This window comes from Chlorocebus sabaeus, chromosome 1, assembly GCF_047675955.1.
Source record: "Chlorocebus sabaeus isolate Y175 chromosome 1, mChlSab1.0.hap1, whole genome shotgun sequence".
Taxonomy (NCBI): Eukaryota; Metazoa; Chordata; class Mammalia; order Primates; family Cercopithecidae; genus Chlorocebus; species Chlorocebus sabaeus.
Window position 1 is genome coordinate 6,929,743 of NC_132904.1, and position 24,053 is coordinate 6,953,795.

General features: G+C 56.2%; 2 protein-coding genes across 4 annotated transcripts; both read right to left on the reverse strand.

Annotated features, from left to right (window-relative positions):
• Window positions 1-1,025: 1,025 nt before the first annotated feature.
• On the reverse strand, window positions 1,026-10,306 carry SSH3 (slingshot protein phosphatase 3). 2 transcript variants are annotated; one of them, XM_007968531.3, is made up of 14 exons: window positions 9,217-10,306; window positions 8,753-8,790; window positions 7,892-8,126; window positions 6,569-6,693; window positions 6,418-6,489; window positions 6,097-6,162; window positions 5,796-5,984; window positions 5,593-5,686; window positions 5,230-5,358; window positions 5,075-5,121; window positions 3,995-4,141; window positions 3,568-3,768; window positions 3,197-3,470; window positions 1,026-1,971 (listed from the first exon to the last, which is right to left on the reverse strand). In XM_007968531.3, the coding sequence occupies exons 1-14, from the start codon at window positions 9,280-9,282 to the stop codon at window positions 1,681-1,683; spliced, it is 1,974 nt and encodes a 657-aa protein (XP_007966722.1). In that variant the 5' UTR covers window positions 9,283-10,306; the 3' UTR covers window positions 1,026-1,680. The 2 variants fall into 2 exon arrangements, with proteins under 2 accessions (XP_007966722.1, XP_037854903.1); XM_037998975.2 differs by having other exon boundaries at window positions 1,864-1,971; window positions 3,197-3,372.
• A 111-nt stretch (window positions 10,307-10,417) lies between these two features.
• Window positions 10,418-23,886, reverse strand: ANKRD13D (ankyrin repeat domain 13D). Of its 2 annotated transcripts, XM_007968438.3 has the most exons (15): window positions 23,639-23,886; window positions 22,991-23,126; window positions 22,759-22,883; window positions 21,696-21,741; window positions 21,471-21,614; window positions 21,036-21,225; window positions 13,765-13,831; window positions 13,278-13,359; window positions 13,000-13,061; window positions 12,766-12,896; window positions 11,754-11,911; window positions 11,502-11,618; window positions 11,249-11,412; window positions 11,077-11,168; window positions 10,418-10,781 (listed from the first exon to the last, which is right to left on the reverse strand). In XM_007968438.3, the coding sequence occupies exons 1-15, from the start codon at window positions 23,726-23,728 to the stop codon at window positions 10,568-10,570; spliced, it is 1,818 nt and encodes a 605-aa protein (XP_007966629.2). In that variant the 5' UTR covers window positions 23,729-23,886; the 3' UTR covers window positions 10,418-10,567. The 2 variants fall into 2 exon arrangements, with proteins under 2 accessions (XP_007966629.2, XP_072868991.1); XM_073012890.1 differs by lacking the exon at window positions 23,639-23,886 and having other exon boundaries at window positions 22,759-22,897; window positions 22,991-23,086.
• Between the last annotated feature and the right edge of the window lie 167 nt (window positions 23,887-24,053).

Genomic DNA, 24,053 nt, shown 5'->3' on the forward strand with positions numbered 1-24,053 from the left:
GTGGATCGCTTGAGCCCAGGAGTTCGAGAACAGCCTGGGTAACATGGTAAAACCCCGTCTCTACAAAAAAAGAAAATTAGCTGGGCATGATGGCATGTGCAGGTAGTCCCAGCTACTCCGGGCTGATGCAGGAGGATCGCTTGAGCCCGGGAGGTTGAGGCTGTAGAAAGCCAAGATCATATCACTGCACTCTATTCTGGGTGACAGAGCAAGACCCTGTCTCAAAAAACAAACAAAAAAACCACAAAAGAAGTGACAAAGATACAGCCAGTTAGCTAGATGTGGTGGCACGTGCCCGTGGTCCTAGCTACTCAGGAGGCTGAAGTGAGAGGGTCGCTTGAGCCTGGGAATTCAAGGCTGCACGGAGGCATGATCGCCCCACTGCACTGCAGCCTGGGCAACAGAACAAGACTCTGTCTCAAAAAAGGAAAAAACAGATGGAACGACTAACTCTTCTTGGACACTGAAGTTGAGCAGAAGGAACCCCTGGGCAGGAGGGGAAGGGCCACCAAGGGTCCTTCTTCCCAGGCAGCAATAGGCTGGCTTGGAAAATCAGGCCCTTTTGCATTGTAGCAGGAGGAAGATGATTCTTGGGACCCAAAATATGCCATAGAACTGGCATCAAGTGTCCAAAGGAGTCTTTGCTTTTGGAACAGGCTTGGTCTTGTCCAGGTAGGCACTTCCTCATGAGTAACCCCCTCCAGCTCTCACAGTGGCGCCACATGCCTGCTGCCCGGTGAGGACTTGTTCCCTTGCCCGACCTGCCTGAGCGAGTGTGAGCAGGTCACATGTACCAGGCCCTGCCCCAGGAGATGGGGAGATAGCACTGACCTCCTCTCTTCTCTTACCCAATCTTCCTCCCGCGCCACACCCAAACACGGCACTCCCTCAAATAGGTCTGTCACCAGCCACCTGGGAATTGTGAGGAGACTGCTGGGAGGCAGGGGCGGCCACCTTCCCCGGCCAGCAGAGAAGGGTCTGACTGCAACACAGACAGCTTCACTGTCACATTGAAAATAACCGAATATGAAAATGTGTTTTATTTCTCAATACAAAGTCAGATACCATAAGGCTATGAAAAACTGACTAGCCAGAGGCCAAAAAGGACAAACAGAAGACTCTCTCTGGCCTGGTGCCCTGTAATCTGGCGTGATGTCACAGGAGGTCTGGGGACAGCAGCAAAGACCTGGACCGGTTGAGGTGGACGAGGGAAGAGACCTGCCAGCCCTTCCAGCCTCCCACAGCTGGGGCCTGAGGATCTGCCTGCCTTTGGGGCCACTGGTTCCCTGGCCTGACTGATTCCAGGAATGAACTGGGAGAGGATAGGAGGTGCAGGGAGGGGAAGGGGGTGAGAAGCATGAACCTTTTTGTGCTGGAAACTCTGTTTTTATTCTGTGACACACAGGTGAGTGTTCAGGGCAAGAGTTGAGAATGAAACTAGGCTGCTATTGCCCCCAAAGGCACCTTCAATCCCTCTACCACATCCCAGTAGAAAGTCTTGAGCCCTTGGACAGGTGGACATGGGTCTGGGACTTAAGGCTGTAGGAGGTGAGGCTGTAGTGACAGGGGTGTGGGGCGGAGCTGAGAGGAATGTGTGCAGCGACAGATGTGAGGGTGTTTCTCCAAGGAGTTGTGGATCCTCTATTTAGTGTCTAGGGGAACGTGGGCATGTGTGAGGGCTCAGGCCTCACCCTCCTCTCCGCTGTCATCCACGCTGGCCTGCCTCACCACCTTCCGGAACCTGGGCGTAGAGGAAATGCGGGGCTCTCCCTGCCCTTGCCCCTGCTCCTGCTCCTGGAAGGCCCGGGTCTGGTGGGCCACCAGGGTACTGCCCTGGAGGGCAACCACTGACTGGCAGGACTTCAGGGCAGGCTGAGGCCCCTTGCCCACCTGCTGGCTTCCCTTGGTCCTTGCAAGCTGTGGGAAGGGCTGTGGAGGCTCTTCATGTGAAGACTCATGGGAAGAGAAAACCTGGACAGGTGTGAGGACATAGAAGCCATGGGGCACCCAAGCAGAGCCAGGAAGATCTGGGGCAGGGGCGCCAAGCACAGAGCCGGGAGGAGGCGAGGGCCGGAATGTTTGTGGCACACAAGTCAAAAGCCAAGCTGTCCATAGCCATGCTTCCCCAGGAGGGAGGACAACACCCCAGCCCTACTGCCTGCTGCTTGAACCCTACCTGCTCGTAGCTTCCTTCTGGCCCCCAGAAGCCCTCCTCAGCTCTCTGGAGACCCAGGCCTCCCTGCCCTCCGCCCCTCCTATCCTTCCTCTGGCTTTGCACAGGCAGCCGGCAGGTGAAACCCGTGCTGGCACTAGCCCTGACCTGGGCTGGGTGGATGCGTGTGTCCAGTGCTGGGTGAGGACCTCCTGCCTTTCGCAACGCCCACACCTGCCCATCAACCCACCACGCCTCCCTATCCTTCCCCATCCACACCTCCTCCAGGAAGCCTCTTCCAAATGTTCCTGCCCTCAGTGGACACTCCTTCCTCCAAGTCAGCCATTTGACCTTGAGTCCCATACAGGGCCTGGCTCCGTTTTAGGCTTGTGCCCGCAGCACTTGGCATTGAGGGTGCTCACTTAGGCAGGACTTGGGCGGTGTGAGTGTGCACACTCCTCCCCACCCCATCCTTTGAGGTCCTGCTCCTCAGACCCAGGAGGGGCTTCAGAGATTAACTTAGCCTCCCCACCATGGGGTTAGAGATCGCCCCCAGGCCCGGCAGGGGCCTTTGGAGCTCATGGCCTGGGGAGGGAGCTCTGCCCCTTAGACAGTTAGTCCTGTGGTCTGCCTGGAACCTGCTGGCGACCCCGGCCCGGGCTGGCTCACCCAGGAGCCCTGGAAACAGGTGCTGCTTCCGCCCTGCCCCCATGACCCCTCTCCAGCCTGTGCCTACAGCGCCCCCACGTGCCCTCACTGGGTCTCAGCTGTTCTCAGGGGCCCAGGATGTGGCTGGTCCCTGTCTTCAGGGGTACTCATGGGACAGGCTGGAGACACTGGGTACTAAGAGGTACTGGACTGACTGTGAAGGAGGCTGGGACCAGGCCCCCTGGGTCCTACCAGGACACCCTGCATAGGTGGGCCAGACTTAGCTGGGGTACGCCCTGCTCAGGTCTACAGTCAAACGCCCATCTTGGTCTTTCCCCATCTCCCTCCTTATGGCCCCCACCCCTGCAAGCTGAGCTCCCCCAGCCCCAGCCTCACCTCTGGCATGTCACTGGCCTCTGAGGTGCTCTCCAGCTCCAAGGAGGGCTCCAGAAGACTGATGGACCTCATGACCCCTCGGAGGTTGATACGTGGCCGTGGCCCAGGTTCTTCTTTTGGGGCTGCCTGGCTCTCCTCCATGCCCACAACCTTCTCCTCCCCACCACCCCCAGGTTCTGGCGGAAGAGGTGGGAATGGTGTAGAGACTTCAGGGGCTGGGCGCTCCTCTGGGGAGACCCCACCCACTTTCTGCTCCCAGACATGGCTCTGGCGGCTGTGAGGAGGTGGCCCTGAGTCAGCTCTGAGTGACCCAGCAGCCACCCCCAGCAAACCCACCTACTCACCCCCTGCCACTCACTCCCATCCCATACCTGGCAGTCAGGATGCCCTGGTAGATTTGCAGCTGGCGCAGGAAGCCGGGGTTGGGGCGGGCAATGGGCCGGAGCTCCTGCACATGGCGCAGGGCCTGCTCCAGGCTGCATTCATACTGCTTCATGGCATAGGCCAGCACTGTGGCCGCCGAGCGGCTGACGCCCATCTTGCAGTGGACTAGCACGCGGGTGCCCTGTGCTCTGTGGAAGCGGGCCAGGTTCAGCACCCTCCCCTCACCATGAAGGACCCCACCTCCTGCAGGGGAGGCCAGTAAAGGGCTCACAACCAACTGAGAGTAGAGGAGAAGGAGGGAAGGACACTGAGGGCTGGAAGGAATGGCACAGCTGATGGCAGAGTGGGCAGGAGGAGGGCACTGGGGGCCGCTTGAAGCCACATTGGGGCAGGCAGCAAAGCCTGGAGACCGACCTTGCAGCCTCAATGAAGCGGTGCGTCTCCTTCCAGTGCGGCAGCAACTGGGCTGACTCCTCATCCCAGAGGCGCACATTGTGGTAGGTGAAGCGCTCAGGGTAGAAGTTGTCAATCTCCCGGGCCATGTTCAAGATGTGGGTGACCCTGTCCCAGAAGCCCAAGGCCAGGCTGACGTGGGCAGAGGCACCAGGCCCATTGACCATCAGACCTGGCAGCCCCTGGGCCTCTCTTTAGCTCTAAGTTTCAAGTCACATGGAGGCAGCAGTTATAGTGGGAGGAGAAGTGGCCCAGCTGTCAGATGGCTGCAGCCTTGGACCAATCATTTTACCCTGCTGGGCTTGTTTCCTCATCTGGTTCAGACAGCTGGTTCAACTGCAACTCCAGCCCTTCCGTTATTCTCGGAAATGAGTTAGAAAACAGCTTTTGACCTAAGCTGAAAGTGAGTGGGTCTGCAGCAGGGGGTGACAGGGGCTACAGCAGGTCTCCCAGAAGCCCCTGGTGGGCAGATGACAGGTACCTGTCAGAGCAGGCAGCCAGGTCCCCATGGGGAGAAGGGCAGTTCCTTCTTCCCTGAGACAGGGCAAGGTGGAAAAGAGGCTTTTTCTTTCTTTTTTCTTATTTTTTAGAGACAGGGTCTCTCTCTGTTGCCCAGGCTGGAGTGCAGTGGCATGATCACGGCTCACTGCGGCCTCAATCTCCAGGGCTCAAGCAATCCTCCTGCCGCAGCCTCCCGAGTAGCTGGGACCACAGGCACACGCAAGAAGAACCTTTTTCTGCTTGTCCAAGGCAGTTACAGCAGTAGGCTCTGCTGCTTCTCATCTTGGCGTGGCTGAGGCCCTTTGTTTCTGTCCTTGTTTCACAGTGCGGGGAAGGGAGGAGAGTGGGCGGGGGCTGGCCAGTGGGTCTCCTGTCCCCACCTGGGAGCCCACACCAGGGCAACAGCCCCAGAACAGAGTTAGAAGCAGAGCTGGCAGCTGCTGAGGGTGGTCCAGGGGTTTTGGAAGCTGGCTACCACCGAATGCAGGGAGGCCAGGAGAACAGAAGATGGGGTGGGCAGCAAGGGGCTCATAGCCCTACCTGTTCCTCTGCAGCTCCTCCAGGTTTGCTGCGTTCCACTCTGAGCCCTGGGAGACAGGGAACAGCACATTCCCCCTTTCCTCCAGCCTCTGCTCCTGGCCCCCACCTTCGCAGCTGCCAGCAGTCCCCAAGGCCCAGGCCCGGCTGCAGCTCACCAGGTAGAGGTGGGGGAAGATGCGGGAGGCTCGGTCCCGCTGTGCCACCAGCAGCAGCATCTGGTTGTCGATGAAGTCACGGTACTGCTGGAGGGGGAGCCCTAGGCGCAGCTCCAGTGCCTGGCGGATCTGCAGGCAGAGCCCAGGGCAAGAGAGGCTGGAGCTCTCCTAGTGCCTGACCCGCCACCTTCCCTCTGGGGCCTCTGAGGACAGCATCGTGTCCCATCTAGATGCATTAGGGCCAAGGCCAAGGCATCCAGGAATGGCTCAGGACTGGAGACAGGCAACGTGGGGAGGGCTCCCAGGAAAGGCAAGCTCGAGGCCCCTGCTGGAGGGGACTCAGTCCCCGGGCTCCCTACCTACCTCCTTGGAGGTAACGCTTTCCAGGTCACTGGCATCCAACACTTTCCACAGCTCAGCACGGATCGCCTGCTCCATCTGCTCCTGTTCTGAGGGCCTGGGAGCAAAGCCCTTCAGTCAAGGGGCCCCTTCCCCTCTCCGCCATGCCTCCCACTGCCTTATCCTGCCTTCCCCGTCCACCCAGGCCCTCCCCTCCCCACACTGACCGGCCAGGCTCGGCACTGGGAGGCCGCAGAGACTCCAAGTCGGCCATAGCCGTCCACTCATTGAGGCAGCTCTGGTCGGAGTTCAGTCTCTCCTGGTAGTGGCTGGCCCAGGTGAGGGCACTGCCACCTGGTACAAGGCCGCTGCCTAGAGCTGCTTCACATGCTTGGTGCAATACCTGGAGTGTGGCCCTGAGACAGGAGGAGAGGCTGGGTCACACTGTTCCCTTGCTGCCCTTCCCCAGGCCCTGCAGCCTCCTTCGAAGGAGAGGCCGGCCTGAGTCCAGGGAGCCTCTGTCCTTACCACATGGTCTGGATGGAGACGGGCTTGAAGATCCGGCTCTGCCCACCAGACGTCACGCTGAAGCCCCTGCGGGAGACCAGGCGCAGGTGAGGCCAGACTCCAGGTTCTGCGACAGAGAACCTGTCCTTTTGCTGGATACAGCCAAGGCCCAGGAGTCAGGTGCCTTGCTCAGGATCACAGTGAATCTGACATGGAGCTGGGAGCAGTCCCCAGAGTCCCAACCTAAAGTTCTACTGTACCCTGGTGCCCAGGCCCCGTCACATCTGTCACACTCAGTTATTCCACCCTCTTGCCCCCCGACCTCCAGTTGCCACTGCTTACCCGTCTCCATCTAAGTACACCTGGGTGTCACTCCAGAGGGGCAAGACCAGGCCCAGGGTGCAGCTGGGGGAGCTGGCAGGGGACAGAGGGAAAGCCATTGTCCCCCCTGTCCCTCACCTCTTTGCCCCTCCTTTCCTCTCCCTGCTCGAACCTGCTGTCAGGGAAATCCACACCCAGGAGGATTGTCTCATCCTGGCTTAGACCTTCTCCTTCTTGTGTAGAAACTACCAGCAGGTAGCGGAGCCGGGGAGGCCGGGCTGCCTCCAGCTGGGCTGCCTGGGAGAGATGAGGAGCCCAGGGTCAAAGTGGCCCCAAGGACCCTGCTCCCCACCTAGACACCCCAGGCCCAGAACAGTGCTGACACTGCTCCTTCCTCTCCCATCCCCCTTCTTCCCCGATGTAACATCAGTGGGTAAGGAGGGACTGTGTGGAAAAAAGTGGGGAATGGGACTGACGCAGGTTGCACATTTTTTGTTTCTGCTGAGGAAGGAGGTTGTTTTTGGTTTTGTTTTGAGACAGGGTCTCACTCTGTTGCCCAGGCTGGAGTACAGTGGCACCAGCACAGCTCACTGCAGCCCCAAACTCCAGGCTCACATGATCCTCCCGCCTCAGCCTCCCAAGTTGCTGGGACCTCAGGCCTATGTACCATGCCTGGCTCATTTTTAAGTTTTTTATTGAGATGAGGTCTCCCTATGTTTCTTGGGCTGGTCTTGAACTCCTGGGCTCAGGCAGTCCTCCCTTCTCAGCCTCCCAAAGTGCTGGGATTACAGGCATGAGCCACCATGCCCAGCAAGAAGGAGGTTTTTTGTTTTTGTTTTTTAAACCCTGTCACTTGCCATTGCTATCATTTCATTTGAGAAATGTTTATCACCAAAGAAATACTAAGGACAAAATCTCACAATAGGGGATGATATTTCTGTCATAAATTCAGTTTTACAGAAGATTCACTGCATCCTGTTTGCCATGTCTTGCGGAGGACGGCGAGCTGTCTCCACAAGCATTTGAACACTAGTGCTCCGGCTCCACCTGGACTCCCTTCCTCCATGGGGCTGGAATCCTCCTGCCCTCTGCCCCGGTCCCTCCAGCACACCCACCCCCAGTGGGTGTCCAGCAAGCCTGCCTTGTGCACTGGTCCGTTTAGGGACAGCTCATGTCATCAGGAAAGTCTTCTACTGGTTGAGGAGAAACATACCTCTGGAATTCCCACCTCTTGGACCTAATTTGGCCCTATTGGCTCACACAGGACAAACCTCCCCTGTTCTTTCCCTTCCAGAGACCTGCAGCCATGACCTTACCCTGTCAAAACATCTCTGCCTGAAACAGCAGGGTCACTGGGGTATGGGTAACCCCAACACTCCCCAGGCTGCCCCCTGCCCTCACACCATTGCTCCCCTAACACACATACACAGGGCTCCATTCTGCCCTCGGGTGTGTCTCTTCGCCCTGCCCCCCGGAGCTCCAGATGGGCCCTCACCAGGCGGATGTCATCCTGCGGCCTCAGCAGCTGCACCATGAGGTGCAGGTGCCGCCTCTGCTCCTCCTGTTTCTGGGGACTCTGGGATCCTTGTCCGAAGTCTGTCTGGTCCCCGTGGGGCTCCTCCTCATTCGGGGACTCCTCTGCTGGCTCAGGACTGGCCTCTGCTGCATCATCATTGTCCCCTCCATCCTGCAGCCCCAGGACAGCCCCTCGGAGCACCGCAAAGCTCTGCCTGGTAGGGCAGTGGGCAACTGTCATGGCCTCTCATCCCCCTTAGGGTAGGGGCTCTCAAAGTCTAGCATGCCTCACATTCACCTGCAGCCCTTGTCTGCACGGATTCATGGGCTCCCACGCGGTCGATAGGTCTGGAGTGGAGGCCTGAGCATCTGCATTTCTAACCCCTTGGCCCCTTGGCAATGCTGCCACCACGCTGAGAACCAGTTTTGGGGGCTTCCAAGCTCTCAGCCCCTCTACTCTTGCTCACCTGCCAGGGGATGGGGGCTGCTCCCTTTCCCCTCCCACCTGTTAACTCAGGGGCTGCTGGGAACTTGGTCGGGGACCCAGGAGTCCTCAGGCCCGTTATGCCCTCCTGCCGTTCGGCCCGTGGCCACCACCTGAGCCAAAGCCCAGGGCAGTGGGTGAGGAAGCCCCAGCTGACCAGGGGGAGGGTGAAGGCAAAGGCTGCCCTACTGCGAGCCCACCAGCCGGCCCCACCAGAAACGCTGCCCCACAAATTTGGCAGTGAGCTTCGGCTGCGCGTCCTCTGCGGAGCCTTCAGTCCCTGCACCCGGAGTCCATGACAGCTGTGGCCAGGCCCGGGGCAGACGGAAGTATCTGCGTGGGGGAGGCGGCGCTCACCTTCGCTGGAGTCGACTCCTTCGCTGGACCGCCAGGTCCTGCCGAGAGATCAGCCCCAGGGGAGGGTGAGGGTGGGGAGGGCTGTCCTCTCCCCTCTCTCAGGAATTCTGGGGTGGGGGGAGGCCAGAAAAGGCGCCAGATGCCAATCGTCTTCCCACCCCAGTCCATGCCCCACCGGGAGGCCCCGTGGAGCCCTGGCCCAAGGCCAGGTCGGCTGGGTGGGCGCCGAGGGTGGCGGGCGGAGCGCTCAGATCGGGGCCTCCGCAGCCAGGGAGGCGCGCAGGGCTCTGGCTTGTGCCTGGGCGCCAGTACCAGAGACCCTCGAGGCCCCCAGCGCCCTCCAGCCCCAGCCCCGCGGCCCCCTCCTCATGCCCCCGTTCGAGAGGAGCCCGCTGGCTGGCAGGACGCGCTCCCGAGTCCGGGCAGCAACTGCGTGGGCGGCACCACGGCCAGTCCACACTCACCCGGGGCCCCACGGGCGTGGAGGCGCCGCTGCCCGGGGGCGAACGGCTCACTGTGACCAGGGCCATGGGGCCAGGCCGGGGACACCTGGGCTGGCACCGGGCACGGCCCCCTCCCTGAACCCCGCGGACAGTCCTGGCCCTGCAGGACCAGGAAGGAGAGACGGCGCCACCCGGGCCTGGCACCTCCTCGGGGGCGGCCCTTAAAGGGACAGACACTCGCCCAGCCGGACCCGCGGAGCTTCTCAGGGCGGCTGGGCCCCGTCCCTCCGTCTCCGCGGTTCAGCCCGCCCAGCCCCTGGGCACAGGTCAGGGGCGAGGCCGGGGATGGGCGCAGGTGCGGAGCCTGGAGACCCTGAGGGCAGAAGCTGGAGGCCGGGAGTTTGGTCCCCCTCCCAGGAAGCGCCCGGCCCGGCCCAGCGGGAGCACCTGAGCTGTTCTGGGCCTCCAGCGTCCTGTGCCCTGCAGAGGCGGGTCCTAGGGAGGCAGAGCGGAGGCGGGGGGTGGGGGACAGGTCTAGAGAGGATCAGGCAAGGCGCGCCCTGGGCCAAGGGCCCCCACCCCAAACATTTCTCCCTGCTGGTCGGCCTGCTAGTTCCCACTCCACAGGAACCACTGGGAGACAGGCTTCCGGGGAAAACGGCCTGGGGTTTACAAATAACCCAGAAGCTCAAGAGGGGCTCTCAGGTCCACCTCGGAGGCGAGCAGGGTGGGAATTCCAGCTACGCGGGGGAAGTGGCTTAAGTGGCTTTCGCAATCCCACCCGTAGAGAACAAGCGGCAGTCACGGCCAGGGCCTGGGCTTGGCGGCCGGGGTCGGTGTGGGGGCTCTTCCCAGCTGGAGGTGAATGGGGCCTGGGGACCCTGCCTTTCCCTCCCCAACAGGCACGTGGGCCGGTTTCCAGAAGACCAGGCTGGGAGGCAGGATGAACTGGGTCCCCAGCAGGTAGGACAGGGCACAGGGGATCTGTCACAGGACGCCTGCTTGGTAAGGACATGTGACTCTCGCCAGCTCCGTTCAGCCCTGAGGGCAGAGGGTGGGGGGTGGTCTCCTCATTTTACAACTGAAGAAACTGAGGCTCAGATAGGCTAAGGGGACCATGGCCAGGATTCAAGCCCAGGTCTGAGGCCGCCACCCACAGTGTCTCTTCACAGCGCCCCACCTTCAGGGTCCCCGCCACTCCAGCCCAGTGAGCAGAGCGCCCTGCTGCGACAGTCTCTTTATTTCCATCTGTCTCCCCTGCCCGACCATCCCTGGGGCTCCAGGCCCCAAGCCCAGCAGCAGAGAGTTTATAAATAAATAAATTACAAAAGCGGGCAGGGAGTGGCCTGGCCAGCCCTCCCGGGGCTGTGGCTCAGTGCTCGGTGAGTGACAGCTGCAGGATCCGCTGTAAGTCCTCCTCCTCCTGCTGCCCGCGCCGCTCCCGCTCCTCCTGCTCCCGTGAAGACAACTCCAGGGCCAGGCGAAGCTGCTCTTCAAAGCTGGGTGGGCCGGGGGCTGGGGGCGTCCTGGGAGGGGATCCTGGGCCCCTGGGCTCTGTGGACAGCCGCAGGCTTTCCTGGAGGGCCCTTCCAGGGAGGGCAGGGGAGGGAAGAGCAGGAGAGTGAGCGCCAAGGCTGGGGCAGAAGCCGAGGGGATGGGGACCGGCTTTGGAGGACAAGGGCAAAGACAGGGTGGCAGGCAGAGGAGACAGGGCAGGGCCCTGCTTCCCCACCCCTCACACCACCTTTGGTGGCAGATAGTGCTGCTGACGGAGGGTGGCCTTGCAGAGGGCCTGGGGTCCTGGCGCCTTCCTGCTATCCTCCTCCCCGCCAAGCCAGGGCTCGGGACACAGGGACCCAGCCAGCTCCATGAGGGGCTCACCGCTCCAGCTGAAGCTGTTCCTCATAAACCGTGGCCTGGGGAGGAGGGCGGGCACCAGGCCGGGTGTTGGTCAGGGCTTCCCAGACGGTCACCTGCAGTCACCAGAGCCCATAGCTGTCACTTCTGCCCTGTGGCTGCAGAGGCCAGAGCCCACCCCCTGCGCAAGTCCCACCTGCTCCGCCTCGGTGCCCGCTTCAAGCAGGCTCTGCTGGATGGCAAACTGCAGGAGGTCATCGTCCTCATCTCGGAGGGGCTCGCTGCGCTCCGTGCCCAGCACACTGTACCCCTCAGGCACCTCAAACACGGTGGGGTCCACCTCGCATGGGAAAGGGTTCCCTAGGCAGGCGGCAGAGGGGCCACGCTCAACCCGCAGGACTTGGTGACCAGAGAGCTGTGCAGGCCACCTCTTCCTCCCGTGGGGGTACCTGACGCGGCGACAGCAGAGCTGGGGGCCGGCACCCACACCGAGCTCAGGGGTTCGTCACAGCCACACAGGTTGCTGAAGGTGATGCGGGCGTTGAGCACGTGGAAAAGGGGAATCTCTGTGAGGAGACAGCCACACCTGAGCCCTGGTGGACAGCCACCTGCGCCTCCGGCCCCTGCAGCCTTCCAGGGACTGTGCTGAGGGGAGGGTGCCATGCCTGAGGTCCTCCCGCTGCCTGGGCCCAGCCTCTCACCAATCTTGACGGGGAAGCCAGGTGGAAGGCGCAGCGTGATGAAGTCGCGCAGCTTGGCAAAGTGAGCATTGCTGATGGCCATTAGGTCAATGATGGGTGTCACCTGGTCACCCAGGGAGAGCGGGTGCTCTTCACTCAGCCACAGTGTTGCCTTGAACCTGCCCAGCCGACCACAGGACATGGGTAAGGCACCGCTGGTGGCCCTTCCACTGAGGACTGCCCTCTGGTTTGTGGGCAGCTGCCTTTACCCACCTTCTGCCTGGCCTGGGGTGCCCTGCTGTGCTCAGATGCCACTGCCTGGCTCCCCTGGGAGCTGGTGTCCTGGCCACGTGGCCCAAGCTGCCCTCCTCCCTGGGCCCAGGCTGGGGCTCCTGAGGATTTCGCAGCAGCTCATCTGGTCTGGACAAGGAGGCCAGGTGCCAGGCTGTGGGCTTCTCTCTGGGCCTGGCCCATCGCCCCGTTCTCCTCCTCAGCCCAGAGCTGGCCTCACGTGTTGCCAAACTTTTGTGTCCAGCACACCCCAGGGCAAGACTGTCAGGGTTTGAATCCCAGCAACTGTGTGGTGGCTAAAAGAATCCTCCTGAGATGGTGGTGAGAGTGCTAGGCTTGTGCAGGCACTGTGCCTGCTGTTACCACCTACACCTGCTCAGGGCTCCTCACAGGGCAAAAGCATAACTGTTCTGTTCCACCAAGGTGGACGCGCCACTCCCAGGCCATGTCGCTGGGGGCCCTTCCCACCGTGCCACGCTGGCCCCAGCAGGTACTCATGAAATTAAATAAAAAACCATACATGGGTGGCACCATCCATCCATCAAAGACAAGCTACTGGTCGTCTGTGCCAAGCCCTTTCTAAGGGCTGAGGACCACGGATAAGACATGACTCCTGCCTCCAGGAGTAGAGTCCAGAGAGAAGCCAGCTGAGGGAGTGGGCCCCTCACTACAAGAGGCCCAGAGAGGGGTCTGCAAGAGCTCCCGTCCCGAGGCAAGTCCCCAGCCCGCTCTCAGACCTCACCTCTGTACTTTGCTGGACATTTCGATGGGGCGGCCAATGTTCCGTGACTCCAGGCTGAAGTTGGGGTCGAAGTACTCCTCAGGGGAGATGGCTGTGGGGTTGGTGGGGCTGGCTGCCTGCTGCACAGGGGCCTGTGTGGGTTCCAGGGCAGACTCAGCGATCAGGGCGATGAAGCGCGCCCTCCCGCCCAGGCTCAGCCCCCGTCGGCCCTGTCTCAGCCCATCCCTGGCTCACCCCGGAGTGGGAGGAGTGCTGCTGGGCCATCCCCAGGAAGGACTGGAACGGAGTCTTCCCCCCTATGGAGAAGGGGTGGGAGCCGGTGAGGGGGCCACTATGCCCGCACTGTCCCCACCCACCTCCACCCTGGGAGCCTCCTGTCTCGGGGAAGAGGGGGCAGACGGGAACGGGGAGGCCTCCCAGCTCATCCCGGGAAACTCTGACCCCTGACCCCAGGCCAGGGTGGCCCCACCACACGGTGTGACTAGGCAGCAGGCAGGCGCACCTGGGTTTACCTTTGCTCCTCGACTTGTCCTGATCAGAGAGGTGCTCCGTGCGTGTGCGTGTCACCAGCTCCACGTTGGTGGCACTGTACACCTGGGGAGCAGGGGACACGGGGAGCTGGGGGCTCAGAGCCTGCTCCCCACACTCAGCCTCACCAGTGCAGAACCCAAGTCCTCCTGTCCCAGAGACAGATGAGATCTTGCTCCCCAAAATAGAGGAGATGGCAGGGTTTGAACCCTGGGAAGTCACCAACAAGGAGATGCAGCCCCAGGGTCAAGAGGAACACACTCCTCATTTCATCTTGGTACCCCGGGTAGGGACCCGTGATGTGGGTGAGCCCTATGTACTCCGCAGGGGATGGGCACTCAGGCCCGCTGAATTCCCACAAATGCTCAGGGTTTCCAGAGCCCAAGGGCTACTCTGGGATGGATGTGGAGAGGAGCTGAGTTCCTGGATCTCATCTCCTACCCCCAGCCCCCCACCACTAGCCTCTCCTGCCTTGGCCTCGTAGCCGCTAACAGTTTCCATCTTCTCAGACCGCCAGCCCCAGATACCACATTTGTTCCTGAAACAGACCAAACAGGAGCTGGTGAGGACCTGCACCCTCACACCCTGGCCAAAGCCTTCCTTTCCAAAGCCCCCTCCAATCAGCCTGCCTGGGGTGCCCAACTCTGAGGGTCCCTTCTCCCTGTGAAACATGGAGGACCCCTGAAGAGGGTGCCTGGACAGCGGGGGACACTTGAGCATGGACTTGGGACTAGAAGAAACTGAGGAATCAGCATGAATCTTGTGAGGTATGATAGTGTCGGGGCTGGGTTTAAACCATCCTTATCTTTTAGAATTGTGCAGAAGCATTTCCTAGGAACATTAGGGCATCTGCGATGAGCTTTGACATACTCTAGGAAAAATTTTAAAAAAAGGTAAGGAAGGACAGATTCAGTAAGATTGGCAAGATGTTGATAAATGTTGAAGCTGGGTGATGAGTAAGTACATTATCTCTTCTTTCATATATGCTTAAAATTTTCCATAATAAAAAGCTAAAATAAAAGTATGTCAGTTGGAGACTCCAGTACTCCACTTTCAATAATGGATAGAACAACTAGAAGATCAACAAAGAACCGGAAGATTAAGAACAATATTACAGCTAGACTTTATAAACAGGTCAGAACACTTTACCCAGTAATAACCACACACACGCTTCTTGCATGCACATGGAACACTCTTCAAGACCATATTAAGAAAACCGGCTGGGCGCGGTGGCTCAAGCCTGTAATCCCAGCACTTTGGGAGGCCGAGACCATCCTGGCTAACCCGGTGAAACCCCGTCTCTACTAAAAAATACAAAAAACTAGCCGGGCGAGATGGTGGGTGCCTGTAGTCCCAGCTACTCGGGAGGCTGAGGCAGGAGAATGGCGTAAACCCGGGAGGTGGAGCTTGCAGTGAGTTGAGATCTGGCCACTGCACTCCAGCCTGGGTGACAGGGCGAGACTCCGTCTCAAAAAAAAAAAAAAAGAAGAAAACTTCAGAGGCCGGCCATGGTGGCTCACGCCTATAATCCCAGCACTTTGGGAGGCCGAGGCGGGTGGATCACGACGTCAGGAGATCAAGACCATCCTGGCTAACACGGTGAAACCCTGTCTCTACTAAAAATACAAAAAATTAGCTGGGCGTGGTGGCGGGCGACTGTAGTCCCAGCTACTCGGGAGGCTGAGGCAGGAGAATGGGTGAACCCGGGAGGTGGAGCTTGCAGTGAGCTGAGATCGCACCACTGCATTCCCGTATGGGAGACACAGCGAGACTCCGTCTCAAAAAAAAAAAAAAAAAAAAAGACCTCAATAAGGCTGGGCGTGGTGGCTCATGCCTGTAATCCCAGCAGTTTGGGAGGCTGAGGCGGGTGGATCATGAGGTCAGGAGATTGAGACCATCCTGGCAAACATGATGAAACCCTGTCTCTACTAAAAAATACAAAAAATTAGCTGGGCGTGGTGGCAGGTGCCTGTAGTCCCAGCTACTTGGGAGGCTGAGACAGGAGAATGGCATGAACCCAGGAGGCGGAGCTTGCAGTGAGCAGAGATAGTGCCACTATACTCCAGCCTGGGTGACAGAGTGAGACTCCGTCTCAAAAAAAAAAAAAAAAAAAAAAAAAAAGAAAAGAAAGAAAGAAAACCTCAATAAAAATTGAAAGGACAGAAGTCATACAAGGTATGTTTTCCAACCACAATGGAATGAAATTAGAAATCAATAGCAGAAAAAAAACTTTGGAAACTCACAAATATGTGGAAAATAAACAACACACTCCCAAATAGCCAATGTCTCAAATAATAAATCAAAAGAGAAATCAGAAAATACTCTGAGATAAACAGGAATAAAGACACAACATATCAAAACTTATGAGACACAGGTAAAGGCCAGGCCCAGTGGCTCACGCCTGTAATCCCAGCACTTTGGGAGGCTGAGGCAGCAGATTGCTTGAGCACAGGAGTTCGAGACCAGCCTGTGCAACATGGTGAAACCCCTTCCCTACTAAAAACAGAAAAAATTAGCTGGTGCCTGTGTTCCCAGCTACTTAGGAGGCTGAGGTGGGAGGATCACTTGAGCCTGGGAGGCAGAGGTTGCAGTGAGCTGAGATCACAACACTGCACTCCAGCCTGGGCAATGGAGTGAGACCCCATGTCAAACAAAGAAAAGACAGACATGCCTAGAAGTGTAAATGTAATATAATATGTGTGAATGCCTATATTAAGAAAGAAGATCTTGGCCGGGCACGGTGGCTCAAGCCTGTAATCCCAGCACTTTGGGAGGCCGAGACAGGCGGATCACGGGGTCAGGAGATCGAGACCATCCTGGCTAACACGTTGAAACCCCGTCTCTACTAAAAAAAATACAAAAAACTAGCCGGGTGATGTGGCGGGCGCCTGTAGTCCCAGCTACTCGGGAGGCTGAGGCAGGAGAATGGCGTAAACCCGGGAGGTGGAGCTTGCAGTGAGCTGAGATCCGGCCACTGCACTCCAGCCTGGGTGACAGCGAGACTCCATCTCAAAAAAAAAAAAAAGAAAGACGATCTCAAATCAATAACCTTAACCTAACCTTCCATGTTAAGACAATGGAAAAAGGGCAAACTAAACCAGAAAGAGCAGAAAGAAATAATAAATATTACAGTAAAGGTTAACGAAATAGAGAATAGAAAAATAATAGAGAAAATTAATGAAACCAAAAGCTGGCTCTTTGAAAACATCAACAAAATTGACAAACCTTTAGCTAGGTTGACCACAGTAGGGGAAAAAAGAGAGAGAAGACTTGGCTGGGGGCGGTGGTTCACATCTGTAATCCCAGTGCTTTCAGAGGCCAAGGCAGGAGGATTGTTTGAGGCCAGGAGTTCAAAAGCAGCCTGGATGACATAGTGAGACCACATCTCTACAAAAAAAGAAAATTAGCTGGGCTCGGTGGTGCATGCCTGTAGTCCCAGCTACTTGGGAAGCTGAGGCTGAAGGATCACCTAAGCCCAGAGTTCAAGGCTGCAGTAAGCTCTTATCATGCCACTGCACTTCAGCCTGGGTGACAGAGTAAGACTCTGTCTCAAAAAAAAAAAAAAGATGAAAATTACATACCAGAATCAGAAATGAAAGAGAGGAGCAACAGAAATAAAAAGCATTATAAAAGGATATAATGAATAGCTGTACACCAACAAATTTTATAATTTAGATGAAATGGACAAATTCCTAGTGAGGCACAAGCCACCAAAACTAATTTGAGAATAAATAGATAATCTGAATAGATGGATAACAAGTCAAGAGACTGGTAAACACAACAACAAAAAACTATACACACACACACACACACACACACACGCTCAGGCCCAAATGGCTTCACCACTGAATCCTACCAATCTTTTGAAGACGAATTAATACCAATTATTCGCAAACTATTCGAAAAAATAGACAAAGACGTGACATTTCCCACTTCAGTTTATGAGGCATCACCCAGATACCAAAAGCAGACATATATCACAAGAAAACTATAGACCAATATCGCTTGTGAATATGGACACAAAATCCTCAACAAAATACGAGGCAACCAAATCTAGCAACATATGAAAAGAATTATACATCACAACCAAGTGGAACTTATCACAGGAATACAAGGTTGGTTCAATATCCATAGGTCAATTGATGTAATGTATCAATAGAATTTTTTAAAAAATCACATGGTCATATCAATAAACACAGAAAAAGCATTTCACAAAATCCAACGTCCTTTTATGATAAAAAATACTCTAAAAACGAGGAATGGAAGGCAATTACCTTAACCTGATGGAGGGTATCTATTGAAAACTCACAACTAATATCATACTTAATGGTAAGACTGAATGCTTTTCCCCTAAGATCAGGAACAAGACAAGAATAAAAGATGTCTGCTCTAACCACTTTTCTTTTCTTATTTATTTATTTATTTATTTATTGTTTTAGATGGGGTCTTGCGCTGTCACCCAGGCTGGAGTGCAGTGGTGCAATCTGGGCTCACTGCAACCCCTGCCTCCTGCCTCCCGGGTTCAAGCAATTCTTGTGCCTCAGTTTCCCAAGCAGCTGGGACTACAGGCGCTCACCACCATGCCTAGCTAATTTTTTTTTGTTTTTGTATTTTTAGTAGAAATGGTATTTCACCATGTTAGCCAGCCTGGTCTCAAACTCCTGACCTCAAGTGATCTAGCCGCCTCAGCCTCCCAAAGTTCTGGGATTACAGGCATAAGCCACTATGCCCAGCCTGCTCTAACCACTTTTTTTTTTTTTTTGAGACAGAGTCTTGCTCTGTAACCCAGGTTGGAGTGCAGTGGTGCGATCTTGGCTCACTGCAAGCTCCGCCTCAGGTTCATGCTATTCTCCTGCCTCAGCCTCCTGAGTGGCTGGGACTATAGGTACCCGCCACCATGCCTGGCTAATTTTTTGTATTTTTAGTAGAGACAGGGTTTCACCATGTTAGCCAGGATGGTCTTGATCTCCTGACCTCATGATCCACCCACCTTGGCCTCCCAAAGTGCTGGGATTACAGGCGTGAGCCACCATGCCTGGCCAAGAAAAATATTTGATTCATAATTGTATCAAAAAGAATAAAACACTTCGTGGCTGGGTGCGGTGGCTCACACCTGTAATCCCAGCACTTTGGGAGGCTGAGGTAGGCAGATCACCTGAGGTCAGGAGTTCAAGATCAGCCTGGTCCGACACGGTGAAACCCTGTCTCTACTAAAAATGCAAAAATTAGCCAGGCGTGGTGGTGGGCACCTGTAATCCCAGCTACTTGGGAGGCTGAGGCAGGAGAATCACTTGAACTCAGGAGGTGGAGGTTGCAGTGAGCCGAGATCATGCCACTGCACTCCAGCCTGGGCAATAGAGTGAGACTCCATCTCCAAAAAAAAAAAAAACAATAAAAGAATAAAACACTTGGGAATAAATGTAACAAAAGAAGTGCAAAGCTTGCACTCTGAAAACTATAAAATAATGTTGAAATAAATTAAAGAAGATCCAAATAAACGGAAAAACATCCCATGTTCATGGATTAGAAGACTTAACATTGTTTACATGGTACTATTCCCCAAACTGCTTTATAGATTCAGTGCAATCCCTATCAGAAGCCCATCTGACTGTAGAAATTGACAAGCTGAATCTAGAATTCATATATTCTGCCTACACTGGGTTGTGAGAAAAAAGAAAATAGAATTCATATAAAATGCAAGGGTCCCAAAATACTGACATAACCCTGAAAAAGCAAAACAAAGTAGGAAGACACACTTTCCAATTTCAAAACTTACTGCAAAGCAATAGTGATTAAGATAGTATAATATTGGCATAAAGACAGACATGTAGACCAATGGAACTAACTTGGGAGCCAGAAAGTAACCCATTTATCTATGGTCAACTGATTTTCAACAAGGGTGACAAGACCATTCAGTGGGAAAAGCATAGTTTTTTTAATAAAGGGGGCTAGGACAACTGGATAGTCACATGGAAGAGAACTTTCCACTATACACAAAAATCAACTTAAAATGGCTCAAAGACCTAAGTGTAACAGCTAAAATTATAAAACTCTTACAACTCAATAACAAAAAGACAACCCAATTTTTAAAATGGGTAAAGGGACAGGTGTGGTGGCTCATGCCTGTAATCCCAGCACTTTGGGAGGGCAAGGTAGGCAGATCGCTTGAGCCTAAGAGTTCAAGATCAGTCTGTAGACCCTGTCTCTACAAATAACTAAACAAAATAATTAAATGATATAATAAAATAATTACAAATAATTTAAAAATTAGCTGGGCATGGCGGCATGAACCTGTAGTTCCAGCTACTTAGATCACTTGAGCCTGGGAGGTCGAGGTTGCAATGAGCCATGATCATGTCACTGCACTCCATCCTGGGTGAAAGGCTAGACCCCATCTCAAAATAAGCTAATTAAATTAAATAAAAAACGGGTAAAGGATCTGAATAGACATTTCTGCAAAAATATACAACTGACCAATAAACACAAGCACATGAAAAGATGCCCAACATCATTAGTCATCAAGGAAAGGAAAATCAAAATCACAGTGAGCTATCACTTCTCACCCACTAGGCTGGCTGGATTCCGAAAACAAATGAGTGAATAATAACAAGTGCTGATGAGGATGTGGAGAAACTGGAACCCTCACACGCTGCTGGTAGGAATGTAAAGCAGTACAGCTCCTTTGGTAAACAGTCTGGCAGTTTCTCAATTAATGAGTTATCAATAACCTGGCAATTCTACTCTTAGGTATATACCCAAGAGAAATGAAAACATATGAAAGAGAAATTAAAACATACGTCTACACAAAAACTTGCACATGAATACTTAGAGTGACATTATTCATAATCGCCAAATAATGCAAATAACCCAAATGTCTATTGATGGGCTAATCAATAAACAAGATATGGTATATTCATACAATGACCACAAAAAGGAATGAAGTAGTTACATGCTACAACTTGGATGAACCTTGAATATATTACACTAAGTGAAAGAAGCCAGACACAAAAGGCAACATACTATAAAATTCCATTCATATGAGAACTCAGAATAGAGAATTCTACAGAAACAGAAAGTAGATTAGTGGTTGCTCAGGACTGGGAGAGGGGACGAGGAGTTTGGCGAAGAGTTAGCTCAAGGGTGGGGGGTTTCTTTGTGAGGTGATAAAAATGTTCTAAAATTGACTGTGGTGATGTACAAATCTGTGAATAAATATACTAAAAGTCATTGAACTGTATGCTTTAAATGGGTGATGTATATGGTATATGAGTTTGTATCTCAATAAAGCTTTTTTTTTTTTAATGTTTCCATTGACTTGTTAAGGCAAGAGGGGGCATATGTTGTCAGAGAAGCTCTTGCTGGAAGGGTCAGGTTCCTAGGCTACCCACAAAGGATTCTGCCCCCAACACAGCCACACCAATGACAAGCCAACATTGGTGCAAATAGCTGCTGTGAACCACAGCCTAAATCTTTGTCTTAATGGGAAAGCATATGAGGTCAGAAGTCAAGAAACTGGGGACATCTTGACCTGACCCCTCCCCACAAAGGTGGCCACAGGAGCCTGACTACCCCGGCAGTCTGAGTGAGACACGGGCTGCAGCAACCCGCCTGCCCCTGAGCAGCCCCTGGTGAGTAAGCCCAGAGGCCTGAACCAGGATCTTCAAGGATCGCCCTGCCCTCATTAAGGGTGGCTCTTGCTGTCTGTCCCCATCCCACCCACGGTGTGCCAGGCCCCGACCGACCTCTCAAAGGCCACATTACGAGTGTCCAGGTGGGTGGAGACGATAGGAGAGGTGAGGCGGCTGGCCACATGCTCCTCGCTGGGCCGCATGGCGGCCAGCAGTGCTTCGGGCTCCTGCAGAGCGAGCCCCAGCGTCTCCGCATGCACCACCTGCCGGTCATGGTCCACCTCCATCACCAGGGCTCCTGCCTCTGCCGGCCGGCGGGGGTGGACAGAGGGGGTGCAAATCAGAGCTGGGTGCCAGCAGCGCAGAGAGGGCGATCATGTACTCTCAGCTGCCTGCTGCCAGGTGGGTCAGCCTTGGCCCCTGGATCCCCCTCCTTCCCCAACCTCAGCTTCCACATCTGGAAAGTGGAGAGAAAGGGCAGCACCACTCTCCCAAGCCGCGGGAGAACCTGAGGGCTGAGATGCTGCAGTGAGTGTGTCCAGAGCTCACCCTGGCCCTTGAAGATAAAGCTCCTCCGGCCTCGCTGCCAGGTCATGTGCTCGAAGCCCAGGAGGCTGGTGTCTACTCGCAGGCTTTCACCCCGCTTCCACACGCGGTACACATCGCTTGGGCACATCTTGGACACAAGGGGCACTGCAGGGTGCACAGGGGTCACTGGGGGTCTTCCCAAAAGCCCCACCCCAAATCCCTGGGAGCCCAGAGGTCCCCACTCACCCCAGCTGGTGAACTCCCACTTCATCTCCACGTAGAAATCGGGGGCCTAAGAGAAACCAGAGCTGCTCGTCAGGGTCCTGCCTGCTGCTGTCTCCAGCAGGCCCAGAAGCCCCTTGTCCACAGCCAGCCCAGCCCTTCTTTTTTTTTTTTTTTTTTTTTTTTTGAGACTTGCTCTGTCACCCAGGCTGGAGTGCAGTGGTACAATTTCAGCTCACTGCAACCTCTGCCTCCCTGGGCTCAGGTGATTCTCCCACCTCAGACTCCTGAGTAGCTGGGACCACAGGTGTGTGCCACCACTCCCAGCTAATTTTTGTATTTTTTGTAGAGACGGGGTTTCACCATGTTGCCTAGGCTGGTCTTGAACTCCTGGGCTCAAGTGATCCTCCCACTTTGGCCTCCCAAAGTGCTGGGATGACAGGTGTGAGCCACAACACTTGGCCCTTCATCAAGTCTTGATGCACTGCTATGGCTGCACTACGCCCAACCACTCTGCCCAAGAGAGGGTGGGCCAAGTGGGGCCCTACAATGGTCTTCGGGCAATGAGGCTGTAAGCACCTGGAAGTGGAGGGCCAGCCCCAACCTGGCCATGAGCCTGTGCAGGGCACTGGGGAGCCTTTGCTTCCACTGGGTCTCAGAGTCCTACTCTGTAAAGGGGGCACAGTGGCTCCCTCTGAGCCTGCTCCTCGGGTAGGGGGTATGAGGTAGTATGCTCTGCCAGCCAGGCCCCTCTGCATGCTTCCAGAAGGGTGCATAGTAGCAGGTATTCCAGGGGCTCAGGCCATAATCCACGGAGTCAATCTGAAGTCCCTGCTCCAGGTAATCTGCATTCTTCAGGAGGCCCAAAGCTGACAAGGCTTCTTTTCCAAAGGGCCCAGTGTCTCCCACATGAGCCTGGCCATCTTTCTTTCCTACGTGACCCTGAGCTGGGGTCAAGATAGACCTCCTCACTGGTGGCAGGAGGCACACTGCACAAACTGGGTGCCTTTCCAAGGCGAGGCCTGGCACAATAACCAGGTGATGCCCTGACATGGTACCCTACCTCCATAATTGTGCCCTGCTGTACCTGGCGAAGTTTGTTGAGCAGTTCCGGAATGCCCGCCAGCCTCTGTGTAGCCCTCTGGTAGTCCCGATACTGGAGCACCAGCTGCACCATCTCAGGGTCTCCAGTGCTGACTGCCTCCTGCAGGACTGCGGGCACCAGGCTGCTGAGGGGAGCCCTCCAGATGACCCCAGGCCTGGCTGCTCACTGCCCCCCGCCTGCCAGCCTCAGGGGGAGCCCCTGTCCTCTGCAGTACCTGCCCAGCCCTGGCGGTTCTCTTTGCCCACGTTGGCATTGTGTCGAAGGAGCACTCTCACAGACTCCAGGTTTCCCAGAGACACGGCCAGCTCCAGCGGGGTCCGCCCGCGGGGGTCCTCCTGTTCAATGTCGTGCTGGGGGAGACGGGACACTCAAAAAGGGCAGGAGAGAAGAGGGCAAGGCAGGGAAGCTGCCAGGGCGAGCAGAGTTGGGAATCGCTGTGGGAAACAAGGACGGCAGACTGACCAGGGAGATGGCAGAGAGTGGCCTGGCAGGGGAGAGGAGAGGGCAGGAGGGAGGGCAGGGGCAGAGCCGGGGGTCTGGCGGCGGGGCCTGGTCAGGCAGAGGTGTAGGATGTCAGGAGTTTGCCGGAGCCTGGGGACGAGGACCAGGGTTCTTGTTCTCAGCCTGGCTTGGAGGGGATGCGGAAGCGAGTTCGGGCGAGCAGGGCAAGGCCCAGCGCAGGATAGACGAGGCCAGAGGCTCCAGCGCGAGGGGCTGGTGATCTGGGCTTGGGATTGTGCAGGGGAGGAAGGCCCGGGATGTCGCTGCGGAGCTGAGCAGGGGCGGGCGGCCTCCAGGACGGAGGCCACAGCCTTGGGTGGGGGACCCGGGGGACGGGCCGGGTGCCTCAGCGGGGCCTCACCTGCTGGCTGTGCAGTGCGGCCTCCAGTTCGCGATGCCGGTTCGCCCAGACGAGCCGGTGCAGCGGGAAAGTGGGGCACGGGCTGGCCATGCTGGGCCTCAGCGCCGCATCCCGGCCCCGCCTCGGCTTCTAGCCTGGCACGGCCCCCTAGCCTCCCCTCCGAGCCGCGCCCCAGCTGCGCCCCCCGCGGCCCCCGCAGCAGTAGCGGCGGCGGCGGCGGCGGCGGCAGCGCGGACGGCAGGGAGGGCGGAGCGGGCAGCGGGGCGGGCGGGGCTGCGCCGGGCCGGGGCGGGGCTTCGCGTGCGACCCGTCCCCCCGCAACCATGGCAACGGCGGCCAGGCCAGCGCGCGCTGGGGCCACCGCGCGCGCCCGAGGAGATGCCCGACCTTGGGTCTGTACCCCGACCTCGGTCGG

Bases quoted from the DNA above. Each gene is read 5' to 3' on its own strand.
- SSH3 (XM_007968531.3), bottom strand. From the start codon at position 9,282: ATGGCCCTGGTCACAGTGAGCCGTTCGCCCCCGGGCAGCGGCGCCTCC. The intron at 6,163-6,417 runs GTAAGCAGTGGC...GGTCTCCCGCAG, and splicing joins GTGTACTTAGATGGAGACGG to GGGCTTCAGCGTGACGTCTG. The intron at 3,769-3,994 runs GTCGGTCTCCAG...CCGCTTCCACAG, and splicing joins CGCTTCATTGAGGCTGCAAG to AGCACAGGGCACCCGCGTGC.
- ANKRD13D (XM_007968438.3), bottom strand. From the start codon at position 23,728: ATGGCCAGCCCGTGCCCCACTTTCCCGCTGCACCGGCTCGTCTGGGCG. The intron at 21,742-22,758 runs GTACAGCAGGGC...GGTTTCTCTTAG, and splicing joins TGCTCAACAAACTTCGCCAG to GCCCCCGATTTCTACGTGGA. The intron at 12,897-12,999 runs GTGAGCCAGGGA...GAACCCACACAG, and splicing joins AGCACTCCTCCCACTCCGGG to GCCCCTGTGCAGCAGGCAGC.